The 19,402-nt window shown below is 37.8% G+C and overlaps 1 protein-coding gene across 5 annotated transcripts in view; it reads left to right on the forward strand.

Annotated features, from left to right (window-relative positions):
• Positions 1-16,727, forward strand: part of ATG7 (autophagy related 7) — a 110,235-nt gene extending 93,508 nt beyond the window's left edge. For all 5 annotated transcript variants that reach the window (XM_084530387.1, XM_084530392.1, XM_084530391.1 and 2 more), the window contains exon 19: positions 9,122-16,727. In XM_084530387.1, the coding sequence (XP_084386513.1) occupies positions 9,122-9,154 (33 nt within the window). In that variant the 3' untranslated portion in view covers positions 9,155-16,727. The remainder of the gene's footprint in view (positions 1-9,121) is intronic.
• Positions 16,728-19,402: the final 2,675 nt, after the last annotated feature.

Genomic DNA, 19,402 nt, shown 5'->3' on the forward strand with positions numbered 1-19,402 from the left:
AACCATCTTCTTACATTTGCTTAGTTTCACCTGGTGTGTTCAGAAATTATTTTAGTTTCTAACAAAATGAAGAGCATTTTTCCTGCATAGGAAGAGAGAGGAGAAAGTTTTCCATCACTTCTTCATGCCTCCTCCACAAGCTAGAGATGTTGTGTATACACCACATGTATCTCCATGGAAGCAGTGATGAGATCAGTGAGGTCACTGGATAAATCAAAACTGTAGCAAGATAATATTTTGATTGTTTTTCAAGTTTTCTATTACTTATGCATTATATACAACACACTAGAGGAAATATCTTTATACTAAAGAGGCATGCAAAATATGCATGTAAGATGACATAACAGCATGTGGGAAGTCTGTATCACTTTTTCTGCCAAATACTGTTTTCTGATAATGGGACTTGAGCTGAAAAAGATCCATAGTGTTGACTCCAGGATTATTTAGAGTAATGCATATTTGGTTTGTGTTTGCCAGCTTCAGTTTGGGAACATGGTTCTTTAGAGTGATCTATATGTCTTGCTTTTTAAGGTAAAATTCTCAAATTCGGGGTTTTTCAAGTAAGAAAATGTTCTGTATTGATGTACCCTTTAACATTTGCCTTTTTTTATGAAGGATTCCTGTTTACCATTGATTGGTGAGCTTCACAAGAAGTTTTTGAGTCTCAGATGATAGCTCAGTGAATAGATGGGACGTGCTGGAAGGAGTTGGGTGTAAGGCCACAAACATGATTAGAGGGCGCAGAGCACATGTCTGTAGGCTGGGAGACCTGGATTTGTTCAGGTTTAAGAAGGCTGAGCAGAGAATGTGTAATTGTTGTCTTCAGCAACCTGATGGCAATGTACAAAGAAGACAGAGGTGCAGAATGAAAGGATGAGAGCCATCAGGCAGAAGTTGTGATGTAATAACTTCCAGTTAGAAAGGGAATAAAAAAATCAGCGTGAGCGTGGTCAAACGCCAGAACAGGTTTCCTAGAGAGGTGGTGAAATCTCAGAAATAGTTAAAACTCAGCCGGACAAGGGCCTGAACAACCCCATCTAGTTGGCGTACTTTGAGGGGAGGATTTGACAAAAACACCTGCACGGTACCTCCAGTCCAGCTCAGTCAGTGCATCTGTGATCCCACATCGAACCGAGTGGACTTTAGGTATCATGTTTTATAATCTCTTTAAGATTTGTCTGAATTGTTTACCTCTGAAAGACACATGAAGTAGCCTGTATTGTAAAACTGCTGCTCTTTTTTAATCACAGTAACTGAAATGTTTGATTTGTATGACCTGAAAACTAATTTACAGATCTTCCATAGCAGTTATGTGTCACTTGTGAATTAAAAAGCCGGGGTGGAACATGGCAAGCTGCTCATTTACAGCAAAGCAAAGTCTGTGTAGCTGGAATGGAATAGGTTCAGGTGTGTAGATCGTGATAATTATTTTGACACATCCATTTATGCATATGATTCGGATTTCCTGTACAAATTTGTGAAACCCTTTTCAAGTAAACGTGCATTTGTATCTATGTTGCAATTTTTTTTTGGAGATGTATCTTTTTACATTTAAAACTGTAAAATCTGGGCTTATCGAATGAGGAAAAGAATTTGAGTGTATACTTTTGTATACTCTAGTGTTTTTATTTTCAGTTCAGTCAAAGGATTTATGAGTGCTGATCATTGCTATGACGATATTTAAATTAATTGTGGCTTCATTCAAACAACTTCTGTTTGGATAATTGCCTTTTGGTGCTAGTAAAATAAAGTTTCAAATCCCACACCAAAATATGGCAATGGAAATCATCACATCTGCTTGCTGGGGGGTGGTTGTTTGTTTTCACACTTACTTGTTTTCAGTTTTTAAGAGCCTGAGGAAAAGACTTTGTAGTAGAAAGTACCTCCATAGGTAGATGTCATCCCAACAACCCAAGTGCCATGCCCTGAAAAATTGCCTTTGCAGCTCCAAAGACCAGTCAGAGGTGATCTGACTGCGGAGGGGGGATTGGTTTTCTATTTGCTTGCTTCTCTGCTTTGTTTTTTCCTGGCACAAAAAGAAACAATTGAAGGAAATGTGTCTGTGTGTCTGAGGCTTTTTTTTTGTTTTTACTATAAAACTTGTATGCACTTTGTTTGCTTTTGTTTGTTTTATTGGATTGTTAACTATCTTTTAATTGTGTAAAAAAAAAATTAAGAATGTTTTCATATAATACAATGAAACAGCTGGGAAAACTACTATAAAAGCAGAAAGTACTAATTACTGCTGAGTGCTACTCTTTGTATATCTGTTTGAAACACAGAAGATATGTAAAAGATTTTCAATCTAAAAGTTTACAGTCTAAACAACAACAATAAAATCTGCATTGTTTATTTGCCTTTTTCTACTTAAATCTACCTTTGGAAGTATTTAAAACCTTCAGGTGCCAGTTCTGCAGGATGCTTAGAAACTGGTCTGGCTTCAAGTGTGTGAGCTGGCTGAGACCCTGTGCTAAGGAGCTGGCTGAGGCGGCGGGCTGACCAACTGCTGCAGGGAATGTAGGCAGTTCAGTCTAGTGTAAAGCCCATCCTGGAAGAGGAGGTTTTCAGAAAAAGGCTGTGATCCCTCTGTCCCAGCCTCCTAGAACACTGAGTGCTCAGGAAAAAGGGCTATGAGTACTGAACTAACAATAGAAGGGCGGAAAAACAAATGCTAGACACCTGTAGCTTGATAGGATAGAGGACACAAAAGGAAATCAGAAGAGATGTCCTGAAACGGTGATCACAAGGTTCTTAACCATACTGCAGGTAGCCAGATGAAGGCAGCAGGGCGATGCGAAGAGGGGCAATGTTTCCAGTTCCTGTGAAAAGTGAGGCTGTGCATGAGAGGTATGGATATAGTAGGGAGAATAATGGTTGCTGCAGGTTAAAATCATTAGTTAGATTTTAAGCTGTGGTTATGGGCTGAAGGTGCAGAATTTTGGAAAGTCTATAAAGGGAAAACAAGCATCCTTCAGGGACGCCCTCATTGACAAAAGCAGAGTTGGAGGTGAATGTTATTGCGAGGCTTTAAACCATTTGAACTGGGAGGGCTGTGAAGTTTCTAGCAGAGACAGAAAAAAGGGATGTGTGTAGGTAGCAGGGGTGCCAGGAATTTGTCAGCAGTGTAAACTAGCTAGGATAGGACCGTTGTGGATAGGGATCTGGAAAGAATATCCACTATTTGCACTACCTGCTATATAAATAAAGCAGCCTGGAGAAGGAAATGCAGTTTTATAAGCCTCTGATTTTTTTTAGGTTAATTTATTTGTGTGTGTGTGTGTAAGTATGTAATTTCTGCAACAGCTGAAGCCAGAAAGATCTCTTAGTCTGTAGTTAATTCTTCAAACATGCAGCCCCAGGGTAGGAGAGCGTACCAGTATGCTTGTATCAGAAACGTGCTTAGATCTCTGGCTTGCTGTTAGAAATAGTTTCCTTTGGGATGGCTGTAATGACTCCTGACACCTGGGTATTCTCTCCTTCAGGGTTTTCTGTCCCTCCTGCAGGGACATCTCACCTTGTTAAATGTCATGTAAGGAATATCTATGGCGTAAGCTGTAAGGTAAAACAAAGCTGATTTTGGCTATAGTTTTGCTGGCCACAGTTCTGTTAGAGCAGGTGGACAGCCACTTCTGAAAAACATAACTCTGTCCTGCTGCAGAAATAGGGACCTGTTGGAGCAGCACAGATAGTTGTGGATTGGGTGAACAGCTGTTGTGGGGGAACTGCTGCAATTACAGTAGGATAGGCTGTTTCCACTGTGAGCAAGAGTGACTTTTTCCACTGTGAGCAAGATTTAGGGGCATGGCCTTAGTTTCTTAGACAGCAAAGAAAATACTTCACTGTAGAAGTGCACTGGCATGCATCTCAGTATAAATTCTAAGCAAAGCTAAATGCTCTCGCTAATGGAGAATCGTGTTCATGTTGGCTGTTCGTGGACAGCTTTTCTTTCTTTTTTTTTTTCTTTTTTTTTCCTGTGGGAAAGGGGATAAGTAAGGAAATGTTAAATATGCAAAATGCTTGAAGTTTGTTTTCAGTTGCAGTAAGATGAAGGGTGGGGCTTACTGTGCATCACTACCCAAGATGAAAGGAGGGTGCTGAACTTTATAATTAGCATCCCTCAGTCCGTACAGTAAAGTTTGAAAAAGTTACATGTTGGAACTTGCATACACTTAATGAATTTCAAGTTGCAATTTCATTTCTGTTGCCATTCCTGAAAGATGCAGTCACTGGACCAGGAAGAATATTGAATGAGCCACACAAGTACTGTTAATGCAGCCTGCTGTAGCTAGTTCATCTGATTGTACGTTATATTTACATACACAAATAAACATGCTTTGTCAAGTAGGTGAGGCTGACAGAAGCTCTGATATACTGTCTCTCTGCTCGAGTGTAGAATAAAAACATGTTTGACCTAATATCTATCAAAAAGCTCACTTTTATAGATGTAAAATAATTAAATTTCTTTAAATTTAAAATGCTTGAATATATATATGTATTCATTTGTTTAGCCTTCCTGAGTAAGGGTACATTTCTAAATTGGAAAGTAAGATATGAAGAGGCTTAATTGGCCTGGAAAGCTGCCTGTTCTCAAGTGATACCCACCGGTGCTGTTTGATGCAAGTAACATCTGATTTTTAGCCTCACCTCTGCCTGCAGAATTTTACTTTTTCCTTACTCTTCACCGTCTTTGGAGCAGCTACAACATAGTAAATACTGTGGTTTTCTGAGCGGCGTGCATTTGATACACGTGTATGTAAATTTCTCTCAGGTGCGTGTGGAAAGCAGCGCGTGGGGCATGGTGTTTGTTTGCTTCGCCTCTCTTAATGAGGCAGACAGTCCTGTGGCAATTGCTGCTGGATCCATGCTGGCAAGAAACCTTAAAAAAATCCCCTTGGGATATGCTGATATTCTTGCAGGCATGTTTATAAGGTGAACAGTAGTTCTGTATTTGAATTGCACATGAAATTGAATTCTAAGAGATGGAGCTGTGTTTCCATATGTGAATGCTACCAGGCGTTCTTGGTGTAGGAAGAGAAATCCCACTCCTTTCAGTGGGATTATTGAAGATGCAATCAGAAACTGCTTAAAATCAGTCACTGGGAACTTGTGAACAGTTACATTAATACACTTTTTTTTCCCCATTTTTTCCTATTATGTAAGAAAATAATACTTGTCATTTCAAGAAAACAAGTGCAGGAATTCTTCTCTTATCCTGAATAGCCGTAATTTCCACCTGAAATTTAACACCCTCTGCATGGCAGTTTGAATGTAAAAGCAAGTACTTGAAAAAAACAGGTGCATTGAGGTAATCTGGCCAGATTTGTATTTAAGAAAAAAAAAAAAGTAAGAAAAAAGGTTGATTTTGACAGCTAGTTTATTATCTTCCTATTTTATGACTTCTCCTGTCATTACCTGTAGCTGCATTTAGGTTGACTGAGCCAGGTGTGCTGCAGGACTGAGGAGAGGTGAGAACAAAATCCGCATTCACAGCTCAAGCGGGGTGTCAGGTTCTTGGCGTGAAGAACCTGATCATTTTAGATCATTTTAGATATTGTCTTTCGTGCCTTTCTGTGTTTCTTGATTTCTGCTCTGTAAAAGTTCCACAGTTTCAAAGTAATAACCAAAGTTGGCGTAGTAATAGAGCATGTCATTTAAATGTCTTTTCACGGAAAGATGTCCTGCTATTAACTGGGAGCCCATGAAGTGTTGGAATTTAGTTATCACTACTGACATATAATACAACTTCTTCTGTGCAGTGTAGTATAGCTTGTTTTCTTTAGGTTAGCATGCAATTTTTAGCTTTTGTGTTGAATTTTCCCCTTCTTTTCCATGTTCTCCCCTCCGTGCTGCACATGATTTATTAAGGCAGTACTTCACTCTTCAGAGACCTGTAGGAAGCTTCATCACGCAGTGCCGGGGTTGTGCCAGCTCTGATAAACAGACGAAGTGTAAACTGTCTTATAAAACTGTCTTGCACCTCTTGCTCACTCACCTTGTCACTGCCATAGAGAGAAGTCTGTCTCCTGGAAGTAAAATATGAGCATGCTGTTCAAATGTTAAAAATAATTCTCCTCAATCCAGGATGAGATTGACATTAAACATCACATTTAAATACCTGGAACCTCAGTTTCAGCCTTTCTGCAAATATTTTTATAAGACTCCTAGAAAAGAGGTGTGCTTTAGATAGGAAACAATTGGCTTGTTGTTCTTTTCTCTTCCCTTTCCTGCTGCTGTTAACAATGCTGTGTTTCCAGGGCCTTAGCTCTGTAGCGTCACTGAGTAGCTGGAGTTACTCAAATACCCAGGTGCACTTTACATTCTAGCCATGTAAAGCTAGATAAAATTGGAGCTAATACTACACCTACGAGTAGTAAAGAGGCACGGCTGGTCTTTCTGATCTACCAGCTGTGTGTCAGAGCCTTGCATCGGCAGAGAGCTGCAAGGTACAAAGGCAGGAGACTCGTGTGAATGTGCCGCCCAGCCCATTTTGCACCGTTCAGGTTTTCAGAGCTGCTTTGAAGGAAGGGCCTGGGCTCGAGCATGCAGCCAGGTGCCAGGTTTTTGAAGCAATCTGAGGCTGAGCAGTGCTTCTCCCCCAGCCAGGAGCTCAGGCTGCCTTGTAGGCACTGCCGCCGGCTGTGCAATGGGCTGGAGCGCTGGAGCTGTGCTTGGGCTGTAAGTCTTCAAGTTACTTGAGGCCCTCTATGGGTTGCCTGTCCCTGGCTATTGAGGCTGAACAGAAAACTCCGTTATTCTGTTATTCCCCTTTTCCTCCCAAAGCGGAGTTACAGCGTTGTTGGAGCTGCTCTTTGTGCCATACGGGGTGTCAGCGTAACACAGGCGTTGCACATCACAGGTGTAAAGCCAGAAGGCTCTCTGAGCCTCACAGGAACAATGCAACAGCTAGGCACTTTCTGGAGGGAATTGTTTCCATATCACATAATTACTAATGTAACTGGCAGCCTTACCAGCCTTTTTTTTTTTTTTTTTTTTTTTTAAATTAAAAAAAAAAAGGCAAACCAAAAACCAAGCAGAGTGTACTTGCCTTCTCACCCACACTGCTCAGATCAGAACTGATGATGGGAAAGCACGGAGCAGAGACGCTGGCTCTGCTCCCAGTGTATCTGTTTAGTAGATAAAGAAGACTTTTAGGGATCTCAGTCAGCTTCTTTCTCTTTTGCCTTTGAATCACCTCATGGCATTTTTAAAAGTATTTATTGCGTTTCTTTCTCATGGGGGAGTGGTTTTTGAGGGTTAATAACTATGGGCTTTGTTCTCAAAAATGAGAGTAGGCTAGACAAAGATGGGCTATCAGTCTGAACTTTGGATTTCTTGCTGATTGCCAGTTTGAATCATACCATAAACGCTATTTAAAGATTTTGTTTTTCGTATTTATTTTCCACATCCTTGACCCTGACTGGTGAGCTGGACATTTGTGTTTGCCTTGGCAAGCTCCAAGCTGCTCATCTAGGGCAGGATGAAAACTCTTTTTTCCTTTTGTAAACAAACTGTTCCTTCAGTATTTTCCATAAGGATTTACACCACCATTTTGCAACGCTTCTAGGAACTGAGAAAATCCTGCCATTCAGAGTTTTCATTTTACACAGCTTGTAGAACTGCGTAGAAAGCTTTGGTTTTATATGACTAATTGCTTCCTGGGGTTGGATATGAAGAGCCTTTTTCAGGATATTTTCAAATTCCAGAAATATCACATTTTATCATGCAGGGTTTTACTAAAACTATAGGTAAGTATTCTTTGTCACCTGTCCAGAAATGTGGTTGTGTGTAGTTATTATTTGTCTAACACCGATGTGTGCAGACCAGCCATGAACACATTTTGGTACCTTTGCACATCTTGATACTTTTTATTAGAAAGTAGAATACACAATTTTAAAGCAAGCTAATGTTACAAACAGAATTCATGTATTGGTATTAAAAAGTTTAAATCTTACCCAAACGTGATGTACCACCATTATCTCTGTGTTCTTGACCGTGAAGTTTTCTGTTATACCATTTTGTTGTGGTGAACTCTGAAAGGTTTTAGAAAAGTTTGAATGATCCTTAAGAAATGTCCACATATTGGTGGCTCTTTGCTGGCAGAGATGAGCTTGCTCTATTCAGATGATCAGAACCAAGCAGGTCAGAGCCAAATCCAGCTGAAAGTTCTGTACCTGTCTTAGTCCTGATCCCAAGCTACTACAAGGCCTGCCAACTGGAAAGAGGGTATTTGCCATGAACTAAATCTCAAAATAAAATAATCATAAAAACCTTTTGAGAGCACCCACATTTCTCTAGAAGGAAGTTTGTAGAATGTATTCAGAATATGGTCATGTTTGATTTTTTCAATTAGTTTTGCTTTCAAGTCTCTGTATTTTTCTTAAGGTCATGGTAACTGGTATGAATTTGTAACCCTCACTTCAGTATGTTCGTAAGGATGCCAGATTCCTTGGTGTTCTGTGAAAATACTTTTTTCCCCCAATCTACAAATGCTCACTGAACATGGACAAGTAGCAAAATAAAAGGACAGTTATACAGAACTGTAGGAGTAATCTGTGTAAATTTTCTTTTTTTTTTTTTTAAACAATAAAACATGTTTTAAAACAAATAAAAAGAACAATTTTTTACTTAGCTTTTCATCTTTATGTTGCCATTTATGAGATCTAATATTTGGGTGCAAAAATAATTCTCTAGTTTGTTGGAGAACAACTAGTTCTTCATGAGTGTCTTGAAAATTTTCTGCAGTTTCTAGTAAAGTATGCTATTTATTTTAAGTTATTATCCAGATCAAGCACATGCTAATGAATCAGAAAAACAAAACTAAATGTCTGGTTTTTGCTCTACTGCTTACTGTAAGTGATAATAAATAGCAAATAGCCAATCTGACAGTTCAGGAACAAATGCTGAGAAGTAGGCTGAAAAACACCCCCAAAATAGTGAGTGCAATGTAGGTTGTTAACAGAAGAGAAGAGCACCGAATTGAGTGTTAAGCTCCATTGATTCTAGTCAACAGTCCATAAATGTTATTTATCCGTCCTTTTAAATAGTAATACTAATTTTATAAAGGTATATTAAAAGCATGTTTGAACTCCACAAACTAAAATTATGCTTTATTCTGTTACAGATCTGGGACATGAGTGATGATGAAACAGTCTGAAAATCAGCTGAATAAGGTGGAAGATGACCTACTTTGGACTGCAGTGCTGCCTTTTATCTGTTATTTGACAAGTTAATGATTGCTTACCTATTCTGACTGCTACAAATATGAACAACTATAAACCGCATAGTGACATGAATATCTTCACCGTAAAAACAGTCTGTTATAGATATAACTCTCCTTATTTTCATTTTTATTATGTAAATAACCAAAGCAATGTGGTTATGTTTAAATCTGCTCTTCTTCTCGTCTTTTTTTTTTTTTTTGGTTTATGTATAAAATATGCTGCTTAAGTAAAGTTTGGTGTTTTATTTGTTCCAGTTTTTATTTTCTTTGTTACCAGACATGTCTAAGCAGCATGTCTAAATGTCCTTTTTTTCATCTTTACATTTATACCCCTTTAGCTAGAACTAGTTAGAATTTATTATTGAGATTGAGAATATTCTGCTGCTGGGAATTAAACTGCACCTTTATTTAAAGGTGAGCAGGAGTAGGTAAGAACCTACATGTACAGCCTATGCCACGTTGCTTGCTATATGGAAGTACATAGTCATTATTTCCCTTTTCTTTGTTTCAGTATGGTTGTTCTTGCCTGTGTCAATGGAGATGTTATTCTCTGTAAAGATCTCATAATTTCATGCTATGGAAAAAAACGTGGTTTGACTTATATTTACACAGGAAAGACCAAAATGTGTCTGTATCAAGATTAGTCTTCTCTGAAGCTTAGAGAATGTGCTATTATGTAGTAAAACTTGCTTTAAAGGTGATTCACTAATTCAGTAAAAACTTGCAGAGAAATTCTGAACTGAAATAAGACATTGGTTCTCTAACTGTGCCATTCTTGAGTGCTGTCATATGCTATTTTACAGGTGTTAACAGACACCAATTCTGATTTTCATTTTGGCTGGATTTTAAGTATTTCAATTATTGTGGCATCAGGAATAGCTTTACAAGTATGATTTATCACAAACAGTAGTATGAGGATCCTTGATGGATTCTCAAGAATTTAAAAAATAAAAATAAATTGTAAAATATCAAAGCACCTTACTACCAAATTGAATCTATTGTTTTTTATCTTGCGATGCATTTTAGAAATATATTAGAAATCCTTTTTCTGGCTTTATTTTGTGGAGACTCTGTACTATCTTGCTCCAAAGAAAATGCAAATTGCTTTATCTGGCAATCTGTATTTCCTGTATATATTATGAAAACTAGTTGGTAAATCCAATTATTTCAGTTTATTTTAGTTCCTTAACATAAGCTCCAAATAGCTGGTGCAGATAATTTCACAGTTTCTCTCTTACTCCACATCAGAGGAAGTTCTGTCAGGTCAAATTCACCTAAAAGCAAGGTTATCTGCGACTCCCATATTCCATTCATAAAAGAAGATTTATTGAAACGTGCTGAGGTTTGCGTTAAGTGTCTCCAATACTTATTTATTGTTTGTATTTCTTGTAACTATTATATTAATAACATTTATGTGATTACTTACAAAGCTTTAAGGGAATGTCCAGTTTAGCTGACTTCATTGCAATATGTATATGAATCATTTTTTTTAAAAAGACTAATAACCATAGGAAGCTGATCTTTTGGTGGTTAGTTAATGATCAATAAGATTGATAATGTGCCATGTCTGTTTTAAAGCAGTTTGTTAATATACAGAATTACTTATGAAGTTAAATGATTTGCTGATTTGCATTTCTGTAGTTCAACTGAAATCATTAGCAAGTATCAGGGTAGTTTAAAGGGAATCATCTCATTTTTATCTTTTGGAGTTGCTGAGTATGTAAGAGTCTTCTGCAGTTTTTGATTACCTGAAACTTCAAAACTAGACATCTTTCAGAAATCTGATAAGCATTAATCATTATTTTAAATATGTAAAACTTTGATTATCCTGTTAAGGTTACATTGCATCTTTACATTGAAATATCTATTTAATTGCAGAAGTATGCAAGATCTTAAAGTTCAGAACTCAGGGTTAATATGATGTTTCCTTACCTCTCTAATTTCAGTAACATACAATTCTCTGAGGCTGAGCTGCTTCCTGTACATATGCTTCCCAGATGTCTCTGATGTTCAGAAACACTTCAGTGTAACTTAGAATAACTTCCGTTGTCTAACTTTAATGTTGTTTTCTTTCTCCTCGTGGACCAAAATTGTTCTTATTTTGCTTTTATTCAATGTCTGGGCGTTTACTGAGTGAGAAATCATGAGAATACATTCAAATGAAATACCATTAACATTTCCATTACCATTTAAATTCAAATACCATTAACAGATAAACATGTTTATTTACTGGCTTGTGTGTACTTTAATGGCAGGATTTTGGCACAGCCCCTTCAGCTGCAGATACTGCTGTTTAGTAGAAGAAGCTAAACTTTGACCTTTCTTCATGGAGGAGGTAGGAGTTGTATTTGTTCTGCCATGACTTCCTAGGCAGTGCTGAAGAGCCCAAATTCATCTTTTTGCTGTACAACCCAGCAGCCACCATGGCTCCTTAGGAGTTAACCAAATCTGTTGGGAATAGGGAGTGAACAGCCTCAGAGGGACCTACTCTTCTTTCTAAGCTATCTAACAGAAATGCAATGGCATTACATGGCAGTGTGTTTGGGACCATATCTCAGAGAAGGCAACTATGACACCTATATCTCGCATCTGGAAAGCCATTAGAAGATGACAGATCTTGATGGAGAGCTGTTGACATCATTTTTGTGTTTGAATACTATAAAATCTTATGGAACAAATACCTTCCATTTTGTTTTAACGCTTTTACTGTCCAGAATTTTTGTTTTGTGCCATCTCTTCAATGTGTTTGCTGGCTGAAGTCTAGGATTTGTTATGGAATAGCACCACATTCTTAAAATGAGTAACTTGAAATTTATCTATAAGTTCTTTAAGACCCTCACTTGCTTTCATCCTTGCTTTCACAATCTGCCGTTAAAACCTCTTTGCCTGTGTCCTAGTCTGTTGATCTGGAATAAATTTCACTTAGGGCATGTCCTTTATGTTAGGTGTAAATTGCCAGTAAAATTGTATCCAACAGGGGGTTTAGACCACATGAGAATGTGCTCCATGGAGCATGGGGCTAGTTTGAGTCTGAAGCCTTCAACAAGTTCTACAAGGGAGAAGGGGCACAAAAGTGTAAGCAATACTTACGTGTAGATCCATGCAGAAAGATTCGTGATGTTCCAGACATGTTGCTCTAGAAAGCTGCCAAGGAATGGAACCTTAAATGTATGCAATAGTAGTAGCAAAAGTGAATATTTTTTCCATGTGTAAGTGGTTTCTTCTAGTTTCTCATTTGTCATTTGTAATTTCCCTCTTCCTTTAATTTCTTTCTTATACTGTGGTAGAAAACTTTTACTGATACGAGTTTTGTCTGTTTCTGAACTTTTTACTCTGCTATTATTTAGTATTCTATAATTAGGATCATGTCACATTACTGTTGTTTCTTCTTCATACTGAATGTGTATAAACTATTCTTTTAATTGGAATTGCTAATATCTAGTTCATCATTGCACTACTCTGGCACAGCATTGGGTCATGCGCAGGTCCTGACTTGCCTTTGAGTTTTCATCCTCTTTCCAAGCTGGATCATAAAGAGTCAGATTGCTGAGATGTGACTGGCAGTAGGCTTTTGTCTGCAGGATTCCCAATAATGTTGATAATGTGTGAAACAATCACTAAGCTTCTGAAACCAGTTTTTGGGATCAAGAACAACTCTGCCTGTTTCTTATGGAACCATTAAGAGCCATGACAGAATCCATGAGTGTATTTTAAATGGTTTCTCTTCAGAGTATAACCATATCTTAAGAGTTCAAGGAGAGTCCTAACTCTCCTATGGGAATAGGAAGGATAGCTCACATTCTTGAAAATCTAAATATGTCACAAGCCAACACATAATTAAAACTTTCTTGTCATTCTGCCAGTTAAAGACATCTCTGTCATGCAGTGCAAGTCCAGCCAGTCCTCCACGCGGTGCCAATAGCCATTCTCATTCTGTCCAGTGGTTCAACGTTTGCTGTTTGAACTTTGCATTACAAGTACTCAAAAGCTGATGAGAGCATGAACAGCTTGATGGTAGGATTTTTTCTTGCTACTTTCCCAATTCTTACACCCAAAGTTTTAGTTTTTTTCTTTTTTTGTTTGTTTTTAAATAATGATGCAATACTTTCCTTAGAAACAGATAAGCATCTATATTACAAAGACATAAAAAAAAAAAAAACAAACATTTGTGACATGGTAAACTTTATCAGACTTCCTAAAAAACATAGTCTGAAAGATGTCCTAAGCCTTTTATCATGTTTTCCCAAATCTTTTGACAAGACTTCCTAAATTGTTTTTTGTTTTATTTTATTATTTATTTTTGTAATAATTTTTCAGTGCAGATGTTCTGCTTTTGTATATCCTACTAAAATGAAACTTTTCCTTCTGGAGGGCGTTGTGCACCTTTTCTCTTTCAGAGCACCTGAATTAACAGTTATGAAAGACAGAAATGCCACACTAGAAGAACTTTGGACTGTCTCAGTCTGTCAATGTGTAAATTCTTAATCCATGAAAAACTTGCTTACCTGTCCCATTTCAGTTCCAGATCTCTTTCCCTTCCAGTTGCCTGGACTTTCTCTAGAGCCCTAACGGTGTTTAAACATACTGTGGAACCATACAGGTTGTGCTTTAGGCTTGTGATTAATACAGACTTTACCTATTAGCACTTCAGCTCTCCGGTGTAATCATTTTTTTCAAAGTTTGTTTTCTTATTTGTCCAGCACTTAACAGGTTTTGGAATAAAAAATAAAAGAAAACAAAACAAAAAACTACAACACTGTTTATTGGCAAAGAATGTTTTCAGTCTCCTTTGTTATCAAGAAACCACACCCTTTGGTCCACTACCACTGACAGTGGTGACTTACAGTGAGCAGTGACTGATGAATGGAGGTACTGAAGGGCTTCCTGCTTTGTGCTACTAGGTTGACACAGAGAGGTTAACAGTCCCTGTTTGTTTTTTTTTGTTGTTGTTGTTTTGTTTTTTTTGTTTATTATTAATTCCCCAGCTTTAAAAAATGTAAAATGTACAGAAATTGGCTATATATACACTTGGCAAAGAATAGCTGTTTTTTGTTTGCAGTTATCCCAGGTCAAAGGAACTAATCTGTTGCTCTGCCCCATTGTTTTGTTGAAGTATTGTTGAGGATTGTTTGAAGTCATGCAGTGCTAACCAAAATAGGCTGTGGCTTGGGCTAATTTGTAGCCACTTTTCTTTTAAGTACAGTAGCTGAAATTCAGCAATCCTTATTCTTCCACCTGCTAATGACTGGTGCTTTGTCCAGGTTGTAGTGAAGTCTTCTGAGTGAGTCACTTGAGGATTGTTTTAACCTGGCAAATTAAATTGGCGGTGCAAAAGGGAAACTGAAGCTACTGCTAGAAGAATTAATAGCAACACACTGAAGTAGCAATGACGTGATATATGTTAAGGTATTCTCTGTCGTAGAGCAGCAAATTTTTCCTCTTGTTTTCCAGTTTAAATGATCTCACCCCAGGATAAGGATGCAGAGGTGTACTCCAACCATCTATAATTTCAGATACAAATAGCTGCCCTTGGTAACTGACAATACAGTGTCTGCCAATGGCAACTTCACCATAGCATTTTTTCAAATCTGATGGAATTATTTTGGCCATTCTTTGACAAGATAGTCAAAGTTTCCATCAGCTGTTTGTCTGAATTTTGCATATGAATAGCATGTTTTTTTTCCTGTTTAGTCAGGCAATGCTCACTCACAGTTGTACCTTCTTGCAGGCACTTCCTTGGGCTGGGGAATAGAAGGGGGCAGTCAAGAGTTCTAGTACAAATGTGTTAGCTTTCCCGGCATGGAGTTTACTTGTGTTCCCATTTCCTGTAGCAGTCTAAATGCCTGTTTCAACTTGTTTTGCCAATAGAGAGCTATGTAGTACATTGATATAATGTACAATGCTTTGCCTCTGGTCACATGCACACATGCATTTCATTTTAAGTGCTAGAAATTTCAGATTATTTATTAATAAAATACTTTAGCAAGCGAACAGGAAGGCAGCAGCATACACATAGTGTTTTACTGCTGCAAATAAAGGTGTATTTTTTTAATTCATTCTTTCTAACTTCTCTCCTTTCCCATACAGTTACTTTCTGTTCTTAAAACGCTCTTTAGGCATTCAAAAATTCAGGCTTGTGTGCAACTTCAGTTTGCATTTTACCACTGGGACATTGGATTTTTTTTGCGTGATCTCAACAGAACAATTCATTTCTAGATTTGTTAGTGAACTCATATTATGCAGTATGTAAATAAGAAATGGGAGGCATTATTCTGGTTTCTTTCATACAGAGGAGGCCACTAATGTTTTCCTCACTTTCTCTTTTGGTCTAATGTGTGTGCGCGCTTAAAAAACTTCAGTTTATGCATCCCTGCCAAGATGAGGGAGTGCTCAAGGAGTTTGGTGCATTTGAAATGCAAGCTGTCTTCTCATTTCTGTCATAATTCTACTTTCTAAATCAAAACCAGTATGGGCTAAAACCGTGTGGAGAAATGCTGTTGAAATTGTTGCCGCATCATGTCAGTATAGACTTGGAAGAACAGCAAGGGCAGTGGAGCTTCCAAGTCTGGCCCATTCTGGCTACGTTTGAACCTCTGGTTTTTGACAGCAGTAAATTGCTGCCCTCATTTTTTTTCATTATCTCTTTTTGCTTTATTTCCTCCCCAGCCCCATTCTGCCCCTTGCTGGTAGGGGCATGGACAAGCAAATTAATTTTTAGTGTAAAATCTCTTTTAAATTTGGATAAGAGGAAAGGAAATCTATGAAGTAGGTATAATTTTGCTTGAGGGTTTTGCTTTGTCTTTAAATGTCTCTGTTTTCATTTTGTGCTTAAAAGTCTGACTTTCATACAGTAATTCTGTAGGTGTTACCACTTCCTCAGGAACCTGTGACTCAGGCAATGTATAAATGAAATGACATCACCGGCAACTTTTGTTTGAATTGCCTGTTTCCTAAATAGGTACTGTTGTTTTTTTTTCTTTTAATACTTGCATAATTGTTTTTTGTTTTGTTTTGTTTTGTTTGGGGGGAGGGGAAGGGTGAAATGAGGAGGTTTAGTTATCTAAGGCAGCCTTGCTATTACAATTAACCACACTGAGTGTTTTTACCCTTTTAAATCATTGAATTTAATATATTGAAGTTAATTTAATATACTTTTGAATTTAATATACTGAAGTTTACTTAGAAGATTGGCATTTCTACACAAGGTATTTGTGAATGAAATCACTGTAATTAGGTGTTAGGAGTCTGTATAAAGCATTCTTAATTCACTGCTGATACGTTGAGAAAGGAAGAGGGGGGAAACGGAAAAGGCCTGAGTGGGATTTTCCATTAGTATTCTGGAAGTAGTGCAAACAAAAGAAATGTTTTATACTGCTGCCTAAACTGCAGTTCTAAGTGGCTCTCCCTTGCTGCTCTCAGTAGCTTGTATTTATACCACAGGAGATTCTTGGTAGATTTCAGTGATTACGTCTGTGTAACTGATATTTTTCAATGATATCATCATGAATATATGTAAGTAAAATAGGAGGACCTGGAGTAAGGTTTGCTTCTTAGCAGAGTGTCCACAGACAGGCAGGAGCGCTGGTTGCAGCGGGCCCGGGGGGACCCTCAGCAGCTGCATTTCTTCCTCGGACGCAGCTCCCCTGATGTCACTGCAGGAGCTGGCTGCTAACCGTGAGGAGTCATGTCAGGAATTGCTGTCATTGGAGGAATGCGGGGAGTTGGATGTCTGTCTAGGTCATTTATTCCTGGTGTTATGGGACAGGCTATAAAAGAGTTGCATTTATTTATTATTGTCACGCACAAAGGATCGCTGTTCCTTCGTTTAAATAGTAACAGCTTTGGGACTTCAGAGGCACCAGTACAACAGAGGCTGCAGAGTACAGCAGAGTCATTTTGGCTCTGCTTCGGTTGTATCCGTTCTCACTGAGTAGACAATGTCATTGTGTCTGCACTTTAAAGGAAAACGCAGAGAAAGCCCATGTGTTCAGGGAGGTGGTGTTAGTGGCTACTGTAGGTTATGGTCTTTCTTCTGATTATCTCAGTCCATCTCAAACTTTGGCACTGTTAAGAACTGCATCACTAAAGTTATTTTTTAAATAAGATGCTAAACCAAAGTCCTAAAAAAAAACCCCACAGGTTATATATGTCTTCTTTGGATTTTGTTTTTAATAGTATAGATGGCTTGGTGTGGGGTTTTTTTGTTTGTTTGTTTTTTGTTTTTGTTTGTTTTGTTTTGTTTTTAATTATTATTTCACCCTCTATTCCTGAAGTTACTGTTCAATTTCCTTTGGATCCTTCATTTTCTAAATGACCCTTGCCCAGGGTCCTCCATGCTGTTACTGAAAAACTCCCACTAAAGTTCCACCCAGTGGCTATCAGAGCAGTAGTTATGTATTATTATTGGTACTAAGTCAGAATGCTTTGAGATGATGGATGGTATAAATGTAATAACATTACAATTACTTGGTCACTCAGACATAACATAAAAACAGTTTTTCTCCACTTTAATTCAAATGTTTGCTGTTGTACGTCTCTTGCATGCTGAACTAGACCATATATGTGACACTATATCTGTTGTAATACTAGGACTGAGTGAGCTGTGCATGTTCTGCCCCATGAACCCTGCTGGGCAGCAGCTAATGTATGGAACGTAGCTGGATCATATGCTTTTGAGAGACTAGTGCTCTCAAAAACCACAGTAGTAAGGCATTTCAGTTCCTTGCTAACTGTATTTGGTTGAGTAGGAATTTGGCAGTGTTCAGCACTGAAACATTGCAAACCAAGACTGGCTTTTTGTAGATGCTTGCTCAGATTAGCAAGGGAGAAGGAGAGAGCAAATCAACGTGTGTGCACAGCGTTTCTCTGTTGCTGGAGACATTAAGGTTTCATTTCCAACAACAGTATCCATTACTTAATTTAGCTTCCTGCTGTTGGTATTTGGAAATGTCATTAAGAGATTCTTATGGATAATGTCAAGATACACAATGCTTAAAAATCAGCTAGGAACAGTGAATAATAACATACCTGTTGATCTGAGTGCATGAAAAAGAAAGTGATTTAAAAGTCAGTGGTATAGATTATATACTTGAGCATCAGGAGGAGGCTGTCTTTTTGGCTATAAGGGCATTTAGTGGTATGCTGTTTCAGAATATGACCAAATTACTGTTTTTAAGTTATTCTGCTGCTATAATAGTAAGTGATTGTGGCTTCATAAATTTTTGAAGCCAAAATGTTATGTTCCAGCTTTCACAGTATGAAGTGAGTTTTAAAAGCACTTCTTTATTTAAAGAAACTTTGTCCTCCCCATAATTGTCATAAACATGGAAAGAAGGATTGAGACAGGACACGGGCTGTACCACAGACCTCCAGTGAAGTCACAGTAAGTCACGTCATCTTTGCCTCCCATCCATTGTCTGAGCTTGTTTATTGGTAGAGTCTCTTTTGTTGGGTCAACGCCTACTACAGCAAGACCAATCTTGATCAAGTCAGCTAGGCAGTAGAGGAGCAGAAATGTACATACAGGTATATCGCATCTCTAGCATAGTCAAATAATGCCTTTTAATTTAAGCACCGTGGTCACGGATTTAGTGAAATTCATTTGTCTAAATTTTTGGATGCCTGATTTTGGATGCTTTAAGCCAGACTTTCAATGATGTCTTAAACTGGGTTTCAGAGTTCTGAAAGGAGTCTGATTTCAAATGTAAAGACAATCATACATTAAGCATGTATTTTAAAATTTTTATGTGTGTAAAGGAGGATTAAATAAATAAATCTGTTATTAACTTTTAAATGATTGCTGTGTCAGTTTGACTCTTTATGTGTGTATGTGCTGGAAAGTATGTTTACCAGAGCAAACATTAGGTTTTGTATAACAAATCAACTGAAATATTGAGGAGAAAAGCTTTGTTATTCTGTGTAAAAGAAGTAAGGAAAAGGAAGAAGTTAGCTGGATTCACTTTTTAAAAACGACTTTCTGATTTTGAGGTTTGTGTTTATCAATGTGACGACTAGAAGTTTAACTGTTTCACAGCAAGTGCACCCTATCCACATTATGCCTGGTTTCTTAGCGTAGTTGGCGAGGAGGGTAATATAATTTAGCAATTCAGTCTGAGAGTGGTCAGAAATAACATCAGTTTTGTTCTCCAAGGTCTGCACTCCCTTTTAAAGTCTCTGTCCTCT

The sequence above is a fragment of the Aythya ferina genome (assembly GCF_964211825.1).
Source record: "Aythya ferina genome assembly, chromosome: 10".
Lineage (NCBI taxonomy): Eukaryota > Metazoa > Chordata > Aves > Anseriformes > Anatidae > Aythya > Aythya ferina.